The sequence below is a fragment of the Falco peregrinus genome, chromosome 12, assembly GCF_023634155.1.
Source record: "Falco peregrinus isolate bFalPer1 chromosome 12, bFalPer1.pri, whole genome shotgun sequence".
In the NCBI taxonomy this organism is placed as follows: domain Eukaryota; kingdom Metazoa; phylum Chordata; class Aves; order Falconiformes; family Falconidae; genus Falco; species Falco peregrinus.
Window position 1 is genome coordinate 7079177 of NC_073732.1, and position 18861 is coordinate 7098037.

The 18861-nt window shown below is 36.6% G+C and overlaps 1 protein-coding gene across 1 annotated transcript; it reads right to left on the minus strand.

The window, feature by feature from the left end:
- Positions 1-1063: 1063 nt before the first annotated feature.
- RBP1 (retinol binding protein 1) lies at positions 1064-18757 on the minus strand. Its single transcript, XM_005232242.4, has 4 exons — positions 17532-18757; positions 16747-16925; positions 4497-4598; positions 1064-1343 (listed from the first exon to the last, which is right to left on the minus strand). Exons 1-4 carry the CDS (start codon positions 17602-17604, stop codon positions 1290-1292), a joined length of 408 nt encoding a protein of 135 aa, XP_005232299.1. The 5' UTR covers positions 17605-18757; the 3' UTR covers positions 1064-1289.
- Positions 18758-18861: the final 104 nt, after the last annotated feature.

Genomic DNA, 18861 nt, shown 5'->3' on the forward strand with positions numbered 1-18861 from the left:
TTTTTCTAACCAGGCTTAATAATAGTGCGTGTATTAAAACTGCCTCTGTTTCATTGAGAATGGTGGCATTTGTTCCCATTTACATGTCTAAAATTGTTCTGTCTCAGCGCTGGGTTCCCAAAGAAGGCAAAAGCAATGCTATGCACAAGAGCTGGCAGCAGAGTAGGGAAAGGTGTGTTCCTACTTTAGGCAACCTCAAACTCTGCCATAGTGACTTCCCCACTGATTAAGCCCCTGAAAATGGTTAATAATGGTCATTACAGGACACAATTGTAATACTGTGTCATGTGCTAAAGGTTTGATCCAACCAGGCCCCTGTGTCCTTGCGTCTTTTTGAACTTGATGCAAAGTGGTGCTGTTAATTGTATATCTGGTGTGTCAATAGACTGAAAATATGGCAATTTGGTTTGCAAATTACTGTTACTATAATCAGTGACTAAATAAGCACTGGAAACTGCTAGGCCAATGCTTTGTTACACACATAGTCTGCATGAGAACATGAGGACTACAATGGATTGTAAAAAAATCTGCATATTATATTGTACAAAGCAATGCTAGTCAAATCTTTTGTGTGGACTGTGTAGAATTATATACAGTTTCTAGCAGTGATCTTACCAGTACTTTCTCCAGAATAAGAAAAAAAAAAAAAAAGAACGGGCTAAAGCAGTTGGAAAAGAACTGCCCCTTGGCCATGCATCTGTAAGTACTGTTTTTCCAGACTATCGATCCATACCTTTACTTGTTTTGATTTGAGCAATCAGATTTTTATTTTTGGTAGGATACTTTTCAGTGAAGTACTGCTCCATTGGAGCTGATGGTAAAACTCCCACTGGCTTCAGTGAATTCATGATTGAAGTGTAAGCCAGATACTACAGGTTTCATTCATTTCCCTACAACTACAACTGAATATTGAAAAGACTACCTGAAAGCCCCTTGCTAAGGCTATGGAAGGGTGATTTCCATTTTAAGTAAAAAATTAGCTTACAAGGTCTTCAACTCTAGTATCTCGCTCTATACCAAACAGCCCTATTTTGGTGTAGTTAATAATTACAGTACACACACATTTATAGTAATCAGTATCTTTAATTGGCAGTTCTAAAAATAGTTTTATTTGCGGTTATTTCTTTAAAATGATCTGTTAAAAATAATTTATTCTAACTATACAGTTCTAATGTGATCTTCGTTTCTGTATTTGCTCTCATCACTGATGATGTTCATTACTAGCATTTGGAGATTTGGTGGCAAGTCTGCAAATTCTACTGTTCTTCACTTCTGTATCAGTAGTAGGCTCACTGTACCTTCTTAAAAACCTGCTTACACTTGACTCCACACACTCTTATTTCCTAGGAAGAGAAAATAATTTAAAAATACAACTTTTATATAGAATTAATGCATTATACATTCATGTGCATGTCCATCTTAATTTAAATCCACAATTTTCTATCAAATTAGATTGGGTAGCTTGTACATATTTTAGCCTATTTTTAATCCTAAAAGAAACCAGCTGGTTTGGGTTTGTTTTCTGGTGAAAGGCAGAGAAGGAGAAGTTATTTTGGGATCTCGGATCTTAAAGGGTCAAACATGTTCCTGGTGCATTATTCTCTATTTGCAGTATGTTCAACTGCTTAGGTCTTTGAAATGAGCATTCTCTGTTTTGGACACATGAAGAAGGTATCTGGGGATGGCTCTGAATAACCAGTTCTGGATCTGTATATTGATGACTCGTAGTTCAAACCTACAAAACCAGAAATCAGCTGAAAGCCCACTCTAGCAACACAACGAACATGGCTAGAAAAGGACAGGTAATTGTGTACAGAAGATTTCATCTAGATCTATAAATCACAGCACAGCAGGGAGTTTTGACTGAACTTGACCATACTGGATGCCTGATGCTGCCTACTGTTCTTTTGTGTTTCATAAGAGCTTTTCAAAAAACCCTACTTGCTAGTCCTTGGATCATCATGAACTGTGCATAAGCATCTTGGGCACTGATTTATGAGGCCTATTGCTGTTTACCTAATCTCACTGAAGATGCAGTTTAATCTGCTCCATGCCTGAAACTATTTAAGTTAGACCTGAGAAACGCACAGAGTATGTGTGGAGGTGTTACCTGGATTTGGTGGAAGAAGAAAAAGGGGTGGAATTTCTTAAGGGACATAAAGACAAAGGTTATGTATGGCCTATCAGAAGGGATGTACTTTCTATTTCAAGATAAGACTTTTAATAAAGCTGTCAGAATATTCTGAGCGAACAGGAGGCAGAATTTCTTGGGAAGTTATGCACATTTTCTCATGGGAGACTTTGATAAAATGGCATATTAAAAAAACCTTACACTAAGTCAATAACCTTATTGGCATGTGTTGCTAATCCCTAGTAAAAGAAAGTGCTTCATGATGAATTGATGAAACAAGCAGACTGATACAATAACTTTCGTTAGGACCTGTTTTGTTCACTTCTATATAGGTAACCCAGAAGAAGGAGTGTGCAATAAGGGTTAAGACATCTGCTGACAGTGACAAAAACCTACAGAGCAGAAGCAATCAATACAGTAGAAAAAGGCAATAAAACTCAAAAGGAAATGGAGAATGGTCAAATAAGTCACTCACATAAAATAGAATCTAAGGAGGAAAAAGAACTACAAAGTACAGACCATAGAATGAAATGGGGAAAATAGGAGGCAATAAACTACTAAAGCATGTAGTACTACTTTCTACAGAACTGTGGAAAATTAAATTAACACTTGGCTCATTGTGTAAAGTTCAATAGGATCATAAAGCTATTGAAGTATCAGTTTTGTAGAGGTAACTGCCCATTGTATCAAAGGACTCTCAAGAGTACAGAACCTAGTAATCTTAGCTGGTCAAAAACAAGATACTAAATGTGACTCTTTTAGTGTATGTTTAATGGAGAGAGTTACATTAACAAGGGTTCAGAGAAATAAAGAGGACATCTTTTGAAGTTCATGAAATATAAAAAGTGATGAAATTGAAATATTGGGGACTGGCCTCTAACTTGGTTACTTCTTTTGCATGAAGTAACTTTGTACTGACTTTTGTGTACATGTGAGACAGATTGTGATAAATGGTGTGAGTGCCAATGAGAGCATGGATGACTGCATCAGCTGGCAGGTATGATACAGGACTCCTCACAGCCTTCTGAAAAAGCAGGCTCAGATCAGTCAGGTTACCTTGGGGTATGTAAAGTGGCACTAGACAGATACACTTGAGCAACTGAATCTGAACTTATACTTCTAAAATCAAACTCTTGACAGGTATAGAAAGTGGTCTGGCCTGGAGGTCCATGGCTAGGTTGCATGGCTAGAGCATAAATCAGAGGAAGGATAGCAGAAATCAGGGCCAAAGAAATTGGTGACAGGAAATGGGAAGATATAATGACGGCGGAGCTGGCAAGGGACAGAAACCAGGATGCCAATACAGAGAAATCCAAAAGCAACTAGCGCTGTTGCTTCATATATTTGCACATAAGTGCAGTTGAATTCCTAGGCCAGACTTCTACAGCTAATTGCAACCTGTTTGCCAGCAAAGAATCTGAAAGGGCTGATGCGTGGTTCCATGGCATCAGCTGTTGTCAAGCTGGGAGGTAGCATGGAAGTACTGTCGTGTGTTTGTGTATAGATAGAAGAAATATGTATACACAGGGAATTCTGGAGTCACATTTTTATTGCTTCCCCCCACTATTTTCAGTGAGCCGATGGCCTCAGCTATAAAGTGATCACTTACACAGTAACTTTCTCCCTACCTGCATTCTATGGAAATTGTGTTGAGTAATAAGGGGTTTGGGGTACTTTTGTAAAAAATTCATAACTGCTACTGATTTGAATATTTAGAGAACATCCATTTAGACTACTGAATGACAATAGTACTGAACAGTGAACAGAAATGGAGGTTGGATTTTATTATTTCAGCAGGAAGACTGCCTTTTGCCCACACTGATGAGACAGTGAGGATGCTATGAAGAGCTATGTGAGAAAAGAATAGGCATCTTCTTTCAGATCCTGTTAACTTAAAAAGATAAAAATTATGATCTGAAAGAACATGACATTTCAAAAACTTAATTGCTGTTTTAGTTCTCTAGGCTATAATGCAGTCTGCCTGTAATTATTTTAAAAGAACAATGGTGTATTTTCCCCTTACGGCTTATTGTTGGATGCATAATTTCACCAGCTCCCATACTGTGTATTTCACGGACCGTATGAAGGACATTCTGTTAAATGTCTTCCTCATTGTAAACATTTCAAACTGGTGTGTCTGGACAGACAGTTAATACAGTAAGAGTACTGCTCTGAAATCAAACAGTCTTTGTAAAGGACATAAAAGCTTAATGGCTCCAAATGAAATAGTTGCTTTAGAAACAAGTTAAATGCTGCACCAATACATAATTATGTCAAAGTAAGCCAAGATAACAGCCCACAGCCTGCTGCATTACACCTAACCATTTTAATAGATTGGCATTTAAAAACTGTTACATGATCTTACCAGGTGCATTTCATCTCCTTCAATCCACTGGGTCCAACCACGACCTTCTTTTTCTCCATTCTGTACACAAAGAAGCTTATCTCCATCCCAAGATACAGTCGTCTAACAAAACAGACATGTTCAGTGTTACTGTAGTATTGTCTGATATTATGATTAGTTTCCTTAAAACAAAACTTCTAACATAATAAATAGTTAATGTATCTCATAAGAAGAATAACTGTAGAGTGTTGTAACACTTAGGATAATTACAAAATTAATTAGCTTAAACAGAAGGTTGCTGGCCAGCTGCCTGTCAAAACCTGGAAGGATGAGATAAAGCTGTTAAAAGAAAAAAAAAATGTTTAAAAAAATCATTGTGTAAGAGTGCACTCCTCTCTCCCTGCTGACAAATACAATGGCAGAAGGGGTGTGCAGCCTAACACTGTATTTGCAAAAGAAGCTGAAAACTTGAGATTCGGGGGTTTTTTTCCACCATAAGAAAGATTCCCCAGCTGCTAAACCTGAAAACAGTACCCACATACTGGCAACTATGGATGAACAAGGCTTTCAAATCCTGAGCGGTTTTCCCCATGTCTTAAATCTGCCTTCCATTATCAAGCAGAATGGTTTGGAAATATCAGCAAATTGGTAACTTTGCCAGCATCCTGCTTTGTGTAACTGTAGCTGGAGAACTACTTGAACCAGGACTGGCAGACTAAGAAATAGTGAGTAAGGTGTTGCAGGATTCAACATCGCACTTTTGTGAGTATTAGTGCTGTCTTGAGTAGTTCAGTAGAACTTGATTCATAAAAAAACTTCAATGTAGCTTGTCACTCTGGTTAGTCTTTACTGACAATTTGCCTTTCACGTGTCCCTAAGATAAAGAGAAGCAATACTCTAAAATATTTAAAGAGGGAAGGGGAAGAGCACTGACAATTTGTGCTCCATGAGGATAGTTTAACATCAATATTAGCACCTGGCTTTTAAACCAGCTTGCTTGAAGTGAATCTGAGGACCAAATATGGAATTAATGTCTACCTTGTAAAAGTCTTCAGCCACTGCATGTATAAGTAGTCAAATACAGAGAGAAGATGAATTCTGACTTATCATTAAAGGAAAACCTACTGGATACATCCTGTGTAGTTTCTAAGAAAAGAAGTCAGCCTGCATTTGTCATTCCGGGAACTAAAACCTGTTCAACATTCAAGAACTATACAGCCCTATTTATTTAATTTGTGTATGTCACAAACAATTAATTCTTAATTGATAACCATGGTAGCCACTATCTTTAAATGAGTACAGCCCAGCAGTCTCCTCCCCTGGGATGCTTTAGACTAAACAAGCATGGAAAATGAATCACTAGAAAGAGTGCCAGCATAGATAATCATATGCAAGGCATTGTTATTGATCCCACATAGTCTATTTGCACCATATGGGGTCTCTGAAAGACACGCTCATGTGTCCTTGCTAAAAATCTCTCCATTTTGGAAAATGCATTCACAGGTTCTTCCGTTTACTCTCATAAAAGGATGTATTTAAATCGAGTAGTAGATAACATTTAAAAAAAACCATATCCTTTTAATATATAAAATGCTAATGCAGGAAAAAACCAACACGTTTGGGTAAAGCTGTAGTTAATGTGGTCATCACCTAAATCCTCTTCCATAGGAGACAGAAGGTAACAAATTATACTAGTCAAAGTGAAAAATCTTTAATTTTTAAGTTAGCATAACTAAGAATTTCTCATGATTCTAAAAATTAATGTATCAGAAAATGAACATTATTTCTACCAATGACTTATAGATGTGAGGGATACTGTGGAATGAAGCATCTCTATATGCAACTTTACTTAGTAACCACACTCATTTTTATCCATGGAGTATTAGCTCAGCATAGTTTAATTAGACTAGCTTAATAGTTAAATTTTGTGGGTTTATAGGTGAATCCAAAGGCATAAATAAAGTAAGATCCAACTTTATTAGTACTACTAAAGTTTGAAGTAAGTTCTGGAAGTGATTAGTCTTGATAATATTCACTAGCTTAGTACACTTGGAGGCAACTGAGAAATGTTTGTAGCAGTGCAAGGAAATGTTAACTTTTTCAGCCTCCAAGGGTGACTGAAATTGTTTCATCTCAGAAAACAACACACTTTTTTTCTCTGACTTTCTTTTTTCTCCAGTCAAGATTAGATATTGCTTTTGGCAATTTGGTGATAACCACAGATTATAGTACCACAGACTGTTAACCTATCTGCTTTATCAGCCAATATTCTCGGTTATCATCCTCTGCTTCCCTTTCAGAAATATATATACTGAAGGGACAGGAGTAAACCATATAGTTCCAGATTTTTGTGTGTGGCTATTTTGCTATGAATGTTGTAAAGGACAGAATATATTGCAGGAGAACATAATGTCCTCCTCTTTGTTAGCAGGAACAACCACTTTATGACAGCAAGATTAACCAGTAGCATTTTTACTTTTTTTTTTCCTTTAGGTCAAACTGTAATGTCTCTTATAATAAAAGACATAACTAATACAGAAGATAGAAACTTCTCTTCTAACTCAGTTTGAAGTAAGTTCTTCCATTCCAAATATGTCTGTTGAGACACACATTGAGTATTAGTTGAGGTTGGAGTTGCTATGGCTGCTAATATTCCACCCTTTGCCAACAGCCGAGATATAGCAATGCTTGCCTTAGAACATTTCCAAATAGTTGAGTCAGAACATAATAATAATATTCCAAAAATACCACTGTAGGACAAATGTTGGTAAATATAATCTCTATGTAAGAGCAAAGATTTATTTTTTAAACTTGGATCAGGATATCACCATTGTATAACTAGGAGTCAAACAGCTGAATAAACAAGTAAGCTAGTTCTATATGAACATTTAGTTGCTGTTTTCCTCTCCCAGCACACACTTACTATCAAGATAAAGGAATGCTTCACCTTCTGTATAATGCAACTTCTTCTTAGAAAAGTAGGCTTTTATAATTAATCTTGTTTGCCACCATTTTGGTAATAGCATTACCTAAGGTTTGTCTGATTACAGAGACTGAGCTATTGTCTCCTATCTGGAATGACTGAAAATCTTTACCAGGGTTTGGTGAGCAGAGCATCCCCAGGCAGACAGTTCCTATTCTTCATCTTCCTCCACAAGCAAAAGGAGCAGACAAACTCTGAGGACACTGGAAAGCTGCAGTTTCCTGATGGCAACAGAACCAACTAGATGAAAATATAGTATTTCTCTAAAACTGAAGGCTTCTGCCTTTTTGAGTATCTCATACTACTTGTAGGATAAATGGAAGACTTCATTTATTCCTTTAAACTAGGTAGTACATAATCTAGTTTGTCATAAGGAAGCTTAAGTTTTGCTTGCTTACTGCCTGATCATACTAAAATTTATGAATACTTCTCAATTCAAATGCATATAATTCTGTAGGAAACTGCATTAGAATATAGTGATTAATGTGATTAGTCAATAGTGTGATTAAAAATACTGAAGGAGCACAAGAGTTAACGAAGAGATAAATAAGAGTGAGCCTTGCCTCAATTTCACTTTTCTCAAAAATTCTAACGACCAATATTGCATATCTTTTGGATTATATACTCTTTGTTCTTGAGGTGTAATAACAGACAGAGTTTCTCTGGGAGATGAAGAAGCTTTTGAAGCTTCAGAAGACAAAAAATGTTTACATTTTCTTTAGTTTTATGATATGATTTCTGTAGTCTTACACTACTTAGAGATCTTTTTATTACTTGGCCATTCACATTTGTTAGTGATTTTATCTCTCTGTATTACAAAGATTTAAATACATGTGCACAGCAACACCATCTTCCTGAAAATTAAAGCTAGAAGAAATGATAATTAAAGTATTATAGTCACTGTTTTCAGTTATGAGTCAAGGTAGAATTATTAAATGAAATATTTAGTAAAAGCAAATCTGTTGACTATGCATTTGCATTTTCTCTAGTAGCAGCGACAGTACTGAAATCTTGCAGAATTACAACAGATACTACTTCCAGCTTCTATTGGCAAGTCATATTGACCCACAGCCAGAGATGCTGACCTGTAATTTACTGAAAGAGTCATCAAACTATTTCATCAGAGAACTTTGCATTTCCCAGTGAGGTCTATGTGCAAAAACATTCGATGCTGGCTGTACACGATGTTTCTCATTCCCATGTTGGCTATTCCTAGTGTGTGTGCTCCATCTCAATTGAGTAATTCTCTGCTTATGAGAATGACCAGTCATTTAACAACTGTAATTATGATTTAAGAAGGAATAAGCAATGGAAAGTAATTGTTTAGGTCAGATGACATAGGAAAATCCAATTTGAGCTGTGCCCTGTATTGTGAAAATATCCCAGAATTTTTAGTCAAACATGGTAATATATCCCAACAAGATATTTAATAGTTTTAATTCTAATGAGGATAATCAGAGGGCTGCAGCACCTCTCCTGTCAAGACAGGCTGGGAGCGTTGGGGCTGGAGAAAAGAAGGCTCCAGGGAGATCTTAGAGCAGCCTTCCAGTAAAGCTACAAGAAAGCTGGGGAGGGACTTTTTACAAGGGCATGTCATGATAGGACAAAGGGGAATGGCTTTAAACTGAAAGAGGGTATATTTAGATTAGGTATTAGGAAGAAATTCTTAACTGTGAGGATGGTGAGATTCAGGAACAGGTTGCCCAGAGAAGCTGTGGATGGCCCATCCCTGGAATTGTACAGGGCCAGGCTGGATGGGGCTTTGAGCAACCTGGTCTAGCGGAAGGTGTCCCTGCCCATGGCAAGGGGGTTGGAACTCTGATCTTTAAGGTCCCTTCCAACCCAAACCATTCTATGATTCTATGAACAGCTTCTCAAGATCAAGCATTTTCACCTGTACTAAGTATCAAAGTGATATAAAAACTTCTGGTAAGCAGTCTGCAGGGGAAATTTTCATCAAGTTAAGTGCTGATGGAATAAACTAATATTGGTATCACAGTTAACACTGTATTTTGTCTGTGAAGACGCATTCTGTAATGTTGTAGCCACTACCCATGACCTGTAGAAGGCGTGCTGCACACTGTTAACAAGGGCTACAACTATGTCTGGGGTCTGTCACCTATCCTGTAACTCCTTTTATCTCATCAAATCTGCATCTGGCAGGCTGGTGACAGATAAACTACTGAGAAAACAACAACAAACCCAACAGAAAAAGTAGTGGTAGGATTCCTGGACTGCATCTCAAGATAACTGTTGCTGGACAAAGGCCATACATATTTAGCCATCCAGTAGCTAGGTCGAATGATAAAGTCTATACCAACCTTTCCTTACCTTACTAACTTCAGTTCAACCCTGTAGGAGCACTTACAAATCTAATCTCCAACCTCATCATTCCTGTTTGTAGCCATGCAGCAACAGAACTCCTAAAGTTAATGCATAGGAAGTAGCTGGTAGTACAATACAACTCATCTCTCAGCTGCTTGAAGGGCTGGCAGTTACCACGTCTCATAATAGGTATCTATAGCTACGTGACTCTGAAATGTGTTCATACCATTACAAACTCGCTCAGACTGCTATTGTCTGTACCCGACTGATAAGTGTACTGAAGTTCACTGTAGTCAAAAAGTGAGACACTTCTAGAAGCAGTATTTTGCTTCTATGATTGTCAGTATCTCCATTGCTAGCAAAGGGTCTTAGAACTGGATTGACAAATTTTAGATCAAAGGGTAAGCTGCTGTCAGATAGGATCAGATCTTAAATGTTCAAATTCCTTATTTTGAATGCTTGCTTGTAAGAGTAAGGAAGGAAAGCAATGACTAGAGACATGTTCCAGGGAGTAGGAAAGTAAGTGCCAAAGCTCCAGGCTATGTAGGTGGGAAGAAGAGTAGAAGCAGTATTTTGGACAGTGCATAATCTTTTATTTCTTAGGAATGGTGGATTTATTTTTTTCTTACTGAAATAAAATTGTATACAAATACAAAAATAGGAAAACTTTTGTATATCCTACGCCAGGAAAAAAAAAAAAGTAAAACCCAGCACATTCAATTCACTTTGTGAAAGAAACAGAATCAATTCTAAGACACTGTTTAAATTAATGTGTATAATTGACTTAACCTTTGCGTAATTTTAGCAAGATGAAATTGTACATAACATTAATGGTTTGTCATTAAAAATTGGATTTGTTAAGTCTGGTTCTCAGGCTTTCAGCAGATTCTGATTGCACACTCTGCATTCTTAATTCTCTGAGCTTTTTAGGATTCACAAAAAGCTGACATGCTAAGCCCATCCAAAACCATCTCTCCTACAAAGCTTCATATGTTCACAGCGGTTTTGTGAATAACTAGCTCAAAGCTTCTGATGAGTCTCAGGTTTTAGACATGAATCCAGCACTGCAAAATTTGAAGTTAATGACATCTTAAATTATATGGCCAAAGATTCTAGAGATCTCATTTGATATCACCATGCAAATGTGCTGAGCATATCACTCACAGGTAATAAACAGTAATGGCAAAAGAGCATGCAGTGTGAAACAAGGCAGAAAAAAGGGAACAGCTCCTCTTTACTAAGGCACAGAGACTGAATGAATTAGAGTTTTAGACAGCCTGAGGCAGATCCAAGAGTGGACCTGTTCTCTGGAGCCTCAGAAGGGTTGACTGGAAGACCGTTCTTCACTTGTGGACAGCAGTTTGTAAAAGGTCAGAAGTATCAATAGGAAATTATTCCAGTAGGGAGCTGGGGAATTTACAGTACTGCAGAGACAGAGGGCATAGGATTTGAGAGAAGACTAGTATATACACACAGGCAATGACAGAAAACCACCTCCCAGCAGCAGCCAATCTAGAACAATGCTTGTTCCAACAAAGTACATGAGAAAACACTTACAAGCCAAAAAGAAAAGGACGGCATTTGAAGAGGTAAAGAAAGAAAATAGTTGAATCAGAGGGATCAAGTAAAGACATATTGCTGATCTTGCATCTCACTAGACAAGCGCAATTTATTTTGAGCTTTCTCAGCCTGTGGGGGATCCCTACTGGAATTCCAAGTATTGGAATGTTGTTTGTTGGTTGTTGTTTTTCTGGCAGCAAAGTCTTCATTCCAACACCTACTCTTAACTAGATTAACAGCTGTGAATTCCATTTGTGGAACTGACAAACACTGCTTAAAACTGCCTAAATATGTAAATAAGCTTCATGAGCCATGTTATTTTGCAACAGGGCTTTATTCTGAACTTGCAGCAGTATAAATCAAATGATGACTAGAACAACTAAATTCAGTTGCCTTTTTCCTGAACACAAACTAGAGAGGAATCAGTTTCACATTAGGTATGATTGTTAGTTAAAACAGAGCCATGATCAGTTTCGAAGAACTTACCTCCTTTCACTAGGATATAGCACATGTAACTAGCACTGGTTTGTGTGACAGACAGACTGGTTAGGTGCCTATGAACAATCCTTATGTGGCTGTCTTAAATGTTAAATGACTGTATATTTTCAGGAAGATGGTAAGATTTATGACAGATCTGATGACTGAATTCTACAACTCCCAAATCTTCCTTACCCTACCACCCTAACAAGTCTTAACTATGACTAAAAATTATATCAGTTTCAACAATAGAACTCTGAACACCCAAATGATAACTTATCTAGTTCTACTCTGCTTTTATTCTGTTTTGGTTAACTAAATGATTAACATGAACATTTTTCCAACTTCAGTTTCAGATTCTGTTTACCAGTCCCCAGTCATTGTCATTTCCTTTCCTGCTTCCATGTAAGAAGAAAATTACTATGCCAAAGAACACAAGGCTCTGAATTACTGAAGCATCCTTCATTTGCTTAACTAAATACTCAATTCTAATGTAACTAATGCCATTTTCAGTTATCCAAGAAATTCTCCTGTTCTATATTTAGAACATAGAATCTTCCTTGATTTTTTAATCAGATCACTTGCTCTTAGTCTCTGTCAAAAGATAGATTCATTCTGGATAGCGTGAGCTAAAGCAATTCAGTCTCATTCAAATGCTTGAACAGCACATAAAAATTATAATGCAAAAACCTTCCCTGACTTTAGCAGCAAAATGATTAGAAAAGTAAAATTTTAGGGAAGTAAGTTTTGCAGTTGAGCTATCCCATTCTCAATCTGCTTTGAGTCACTGGTTGCAAAGACTTGGAACATGAAACTTCAGCCTTTGTTTCAGCCTTTAAGTTTTTTCAGCTTTTTAAGACTTTTGATTGATGTACTGAGCAAATACACTGTGAAGGCACATAAGGTTAACTTTTCTGCTTTAGCCCCATTCTTATGTTTACTGGTACATATTTCACATTGCAGATGCTTCCTCAGCTTCACTGTTTATTACTGATGGTGAAAAAAGAAGGCAAAATTATCTGGTGATAAATGAGATACATTTGTAGATGGTTTTCAATTAATTGTTGTTTCAATAACGTCTTGCCTCTTTTGTGCACAGTAAATTTTTTCCACAGTAAAGTTTATGTGCATGAAACAAGATTTTATATTTAGTGCAATACCTGAGATGCTCATCAAATTAATAGCAACTAGAGATTATAGAATTTACCTTAAAATTGAGGAATTTTTTTTATGACACTGGAGCTTTACTGAGAACGAAGACAGCAGGATCAAATAGTTCAGGAAATACCAAAGCCATAGTTATCCATTTAACTTTGAATTTCTGTCTTTGTACACTATACATCTAATGCATGTTACCAATTAAAACCAAACTTCAAAGTAATGGGAACTTTATCACATGGTCTGAATCAAACTACGCACCATGCAAGAAGTAATGTAATACAGTATTAATGTTCTAAACTTCTTAATACACCATCTAACATGCACCTTGTAACATTTGCAAAGAAGAATAAAAGATGCTCCTGAATACATAAACATTCATTTTACCTTTGTAGTCCAAACTGCCAGATTTTTAACAACTCTAAATATTAAGTATGATTAAGCTTGCAGAAACATCTTTCACGAAATTGCCAAACAAACAGAGAAATTCTTCTTTAATTTTTATCTAGGAGAGAAAATCCCTGGGGAAAAACTTCAGGAGAAGCACAATAGCATTATGGAGCTAAATGAATGCAGATGTCTTGTTTGCATTTCTTAAGAGACCAGGTTGTGCTGCAGCTTGCTCCATACACGCTTTTAGCAATGCTTAGAACACACTGAATATCCGCTGTCTTCTTGGAAGTACCTTGCACTGTGATCAGTGATCTCCCCTGTGTCTGCACATCTGTGTGGTCAACTAGCCTAACCTTCTGTTTTACAAAACAGAGAAATGGCATCTTTAACTTAACTAGTAGGGCTTTTGAGTTTCTCGAGATTCCAAAGTAGCAAATTTTAACTTTAAAACAGAAACAAAGTCTTTAAAGGAACTAAAATCACCAACTACTGTTACCTATACCCCTTAAGAAAACAGAACCACCTAAAATCATGTGCATACACCAAAGCAACAGTTAAAGGTCAAAAAAAGGACAAACTGAAACTGCTAAGGTTTATCCAGCTCAATTAAGTCACTGTTCCAGAAAGTTCAGACAAGCTTCCAGGAGTGACCAACTATACACAGATGAAAAAATCCTAACTGAAATGAAGGAGGGGGGTTATACTATCACAGGAGTATCAATTCCTACTGTCAAACCTTCGACTCACTTCCAGAGTAAGTATCAGCAAAACGTTTTAGCCTTTACTCATCACAGTATTGATTTGGAATTATTGTAGCTACACTCTACACTGACTGAATCAAAGATGTGTTCTACAACTGAAAGGTGAATATAATTTCAGTGAATTATACACAAGATTTAACCTGTGCTAATACTATTTTTACTGATAAGTTAAGTCTAGTTAGTTGATATATTCTTCATTAAAAGAAAAAATTATCTATACCTATTGGATGAATTACTTCTAAGGTTATTTTTGCTAGTCTCCTGATGATTGCTCTGCTATATAGATTAATGTTTAATGTGTAACTTGTCTTACTGATGTTACTTTGTACTTCTCATACATTGAGCTACTTGGATAAAACTTGCCCAGTGGTCTGCTCAGTCCACAATATAAATAACAATAATTGATTCACAATCTCTCCCATTACACAGGTTGATTATTAACAATTAAGCTATTTATGGCATGCAGTTTCAAGCCATAGATGAGAAAAGGACGATATTCAACCTTTGCTTTTATGGTGGTTTCCTTCATAACACCACTCAGGGAGTGGTCCAGTATCTCTTATATCACCCCCATGACCCTTCTCTCACAAGACTCCTCCTGGAACATTGGAGTTATTTTGTTGCTTAATAACTGCAAGTTTTGCCTGACATCATGGTTATCAGATTTGAGCTGAAGTGCCTTCAGAAAGACAGCTTCTTGTACTGTTTTGTCTTTAAGAAAACAGAGGTCTGGTAGAAATCTTTAATAAGGTATGATACATTGCTACAAGGCAAATAGAGAATCAGTAATCAGTGACCTTAACTGTACAGCTGCCATTGGTATCTGTTGTTGGACGCCACCAAGGGACATGGAGGATTTCTGAAAGTTTTTGTGGTGTTATGTGCCTAAGTCAGGGTTAGTGACTACCCTTTGGGAATTTTTTTTGAGAAGGCAAGAAGATCCTGGTATCTTCTGCTTCCAAGGCTGAGTAAGCATTTTGCACTAAACAGCCAATAGGTAAAATATTTAAGCAACCCTTGGAAGTAGGATGAACTAGGTTCCACTCCAAAACAAATAGCTGTTGTAGCGACTATAATAATAATAATTTTCTAATTTCACCTCCCTGGTTCAACATTTTGAATTCTTCCTTATCACTCAAATTAAAAAAATAGGGTAGAGAATTGTGGCCTTGTACAAATAATGAAATAATTAGGGTGTTTGTCAGGAAATCAAGAGTTGTGTCTTACTTCTGTTCACTGTTTCAAAAGCACAACTAGGCAAGGACCACATTTTCCTGTCTTCTGAAGCTGATTTTTCAGCACAGTGGCTGGCTGACACATTTCATAAGAACTCATTGTAGGTACATGCTAGACAGCCTCAGAGCATAATTACTTCATTCCACCATATAGAGGATGTTTTAGTCCTCCTTTATATGGAGTTTAATGGTATTTAAGTACAGATAATGCTTAGATGGAGACATTTCTGTACACACACAAACCAGTAATTCACAGATGCAAACACTCAGGACTTCAGACATTTTTAGTGCCTAAGCAGATGTTTTGAACATTGCTATCTCTGACAGTAATTTGGCTACCTAAGTCTAAGTCCTCCTTTGGGCTCATAACTGTTCAGTGGATCTAGACTTCATTACCCTGATTAAGAGCCCTCCAGCTGTCAAAAACGCATGATGACATTGGCGTACCTTCCTATACAAATACACACTGCTTCTCCCTTCTGTGAATATTGTATTCTGCATTCTGTCATGCTTCTATCCTCTGTAACAAGGAGTACAGAAAGATTAGTTGAGGCACTTGCTAGCTAGCCATTCTTTTTTTTCTGATCTTCATGATCTTTCCCTTTCCTGCCATCACCAGAGCAAAAGCAAATTTTCATATCCTAGTGGTAGTGAATAGTACTGGTTTTAAATGGCACTATCTAAGAATGGAAACCTATTAATTCTCTTTTATGTGATTTCTCCTCTACAGGCCCTCGTGAGATAATTTTCTTTTGCTCATCAACTTCTTTGTTGTGGGATATTACAGGTGTCATGCCTTCAAACTAACAGGAAAGAACTTGGTATTCTCAAGTTTTTCCCTGTTAATTGGTATTTATCAGTCATAAGTCAGAAAATATTGTCTCTCTGGCAAGCTCATAAGGCAGAATCCTCAGTGTTTGCTTATTGATTGCAATAAGATTTGTTCCAGTAGCCTAATTAATGCATCTACTCTAATAAATACAGCCAGGAAGGAGCACGCATAGGAACAAGAACAAGAAAGAAAAGTAAATTTCTGAGCAGTTGGCCATTCTTGTGGATTTCCTTTACTGTAAAACATTATTCAGTGAAGAGATTCTGAAAGTCTGAACACAATTGTCTTTTTGACTAACAAATATCCAAGTATAATTCAGTAACATTTCACTGAAGTTATTATTCATTCATTCATTGTTTCGTGCTCCTGATTAAAATTAGCTTTCCTTTACTGTAAAGGCACGCTAAAAATTGTGTGCAGATATTGGCAAACTGAGAAGTACAGAAATAGCCACACAAAATGGTTAACAGATGTGGTCTGTGAAAGGCCTCAGATTATTAATACTCTTTTTTTTTTTTTTGTCCGTTGTTACAGTTCTAATTCTTACCATGCATTTGCGATCATCCACCCCAGCTAAATCCTCCTCAAACTCCTTTCCTACATCAAATTCCATGATGTAGTTTCTAAAAGTGCTTAGAGTTTTAATGATCATATGATCCCCATTCTGAAGGATTTCTTTGTCAGGTTTTAGCAAGTTTGCTATTTTTCTTACAGCAACATTTACATCTGAAAAAGAAAAAGAATTATTTTAATCCAGTAAAGTCTACCACAAAAAGAAGTTTGTAGCTCTTCGGAGAACTAAAACAAAGATAAATGTCCAGATCTTTCAGGCCAGCTTTGTCATCAGGAAAAAGTACATAACCTAATTCTTTTAACTTCAGCAAGTTAATGTTTTGATTTTCTGATTATGCAAAATCCTAAAAAATATCACTTATATTTGACAGTTAATAAGGCCTTCAATATTTTTATAGGAATACTAGCACTTTACATCAAATGCAAACACACGATATTGCATTAAGTACACCATTGTCTTTGTTACACATTAAAATTTTACTCTTTTTCAAATTACGGTTGTTTTTTTAAGTTTGAAATCTGCCACTTCTTCAAGCTATGTAGTTTAATCTCTGTTAATGAAAGCTTCAAGATGGTAAAAAGTAGAGGCTGCTTAAGACAAACCAATTTTGCATAAGGCAATTCTTAAAGTGCATTCCCCAAAAAAATATTTCTCACAAAAATGATTTATGGCTGTACAAGAAAAAACAGATTAATGTAAAGACTAAGACAGGTTGCATGTATTGATTATTTATTAAAGAATTACAAAGGAAACCTTACCCAGTGCTTTCAGATACTCCTCAAAATTGTCATTGCTGACCATTTTCCAGTAGCCATTGAAATCTGCAGGCATCCCTGCTTCAGGTAATTGTCAAATCAAAGTCTCAGACCAGTGTGTTGATTCTGCACCACACAGTTCACTGCCTTACTTTGCGGCAAGTTTGAAATCTGGTTTCTTTTATCTCTTTTTTAGACCATGTAGCTATGCAAGTCCTTCTAATCCGATTATTGTTGAAGTGTTGCCTTTAAACCCTTCCACAAGGCTGAACCTCTGCAATTTCTAATGACAGCAGGATGACTTGATTTAAATAGAAACATTCACCTTCCACATAACTTCCATAAGGGTTCCGATTATCTTGAGATACATTTAGCCATATTACTCTTCATTTTTCATGCCACTCAGAAAAAAAACCAACCCTTTTAAATAGCTTTACATTAGGATATTAGCCAAAGCTATATAAGTGCTTGTGTGTTTTTTTATGGCAAATCTTTCTTCCTTGAATATGTTCTTACTACTTTATGCCACCTACTCTTCAGAAAACGATCATACAGACTCAGTGAAAGCGATTTGTCTCTGGCATTACTTTCACTTGTTCCACAAGCTCCTTAATTCTAGAGAACCAGTGGCCACCTGAGCACTCAAAAAGAGCCAGTTAGATGGGAACTTGTGTCAAGAAGCAGTGGTTAATCCTGTATATGGCTACTGAATGTATGCTTTCAGTTAATTTAAGCAACATTGAAACACAGAAGTAGCACTTTATGGATTCTGTAGTTTTTGAAGGTGTCTTCTGTCAAAAATAACATAGACTGAATCAGGAGACTAGGCAACCAACACAGAATGATCTTTCTAGCTAACATTAGGGCTCAAATACTGAGACAGCCTCTTAGCTATTTTCATTTATTTTCTACTATGTATATTCAAATGGTACAGCTGAAGTTCCTCTTAGATATGTTATCTACTCCAGAGCTTCAGCAATTACTTACTTTTACAGAAGACTCTGGATCAGAGAAGCAAAGAAACCCACTTTAAATCTGGGGATGAGGACTGTCTGTCATTTGTGAATCTGGAGGCTTAAAATTACATGAATGGTACATGCATTTTTAAGTCCTTGCATGAAAGAAAGATTTATTTCCACCTCTTGTCCAAACTGCCAAAACACAGGAAGTTATTCAGGGTCCTAAAAAGTCAAAGTTTAGCAGTGTCATATATTTAAATAAATATATATAAAAAGAAAAGTTATGGTTAATTTTATCTTGCTGCTTCATAACAGTAAGGCATCTTCATGCTAAAGCTGTCTGTAGGATTACAAAATTACAATTCAGGAAAGTA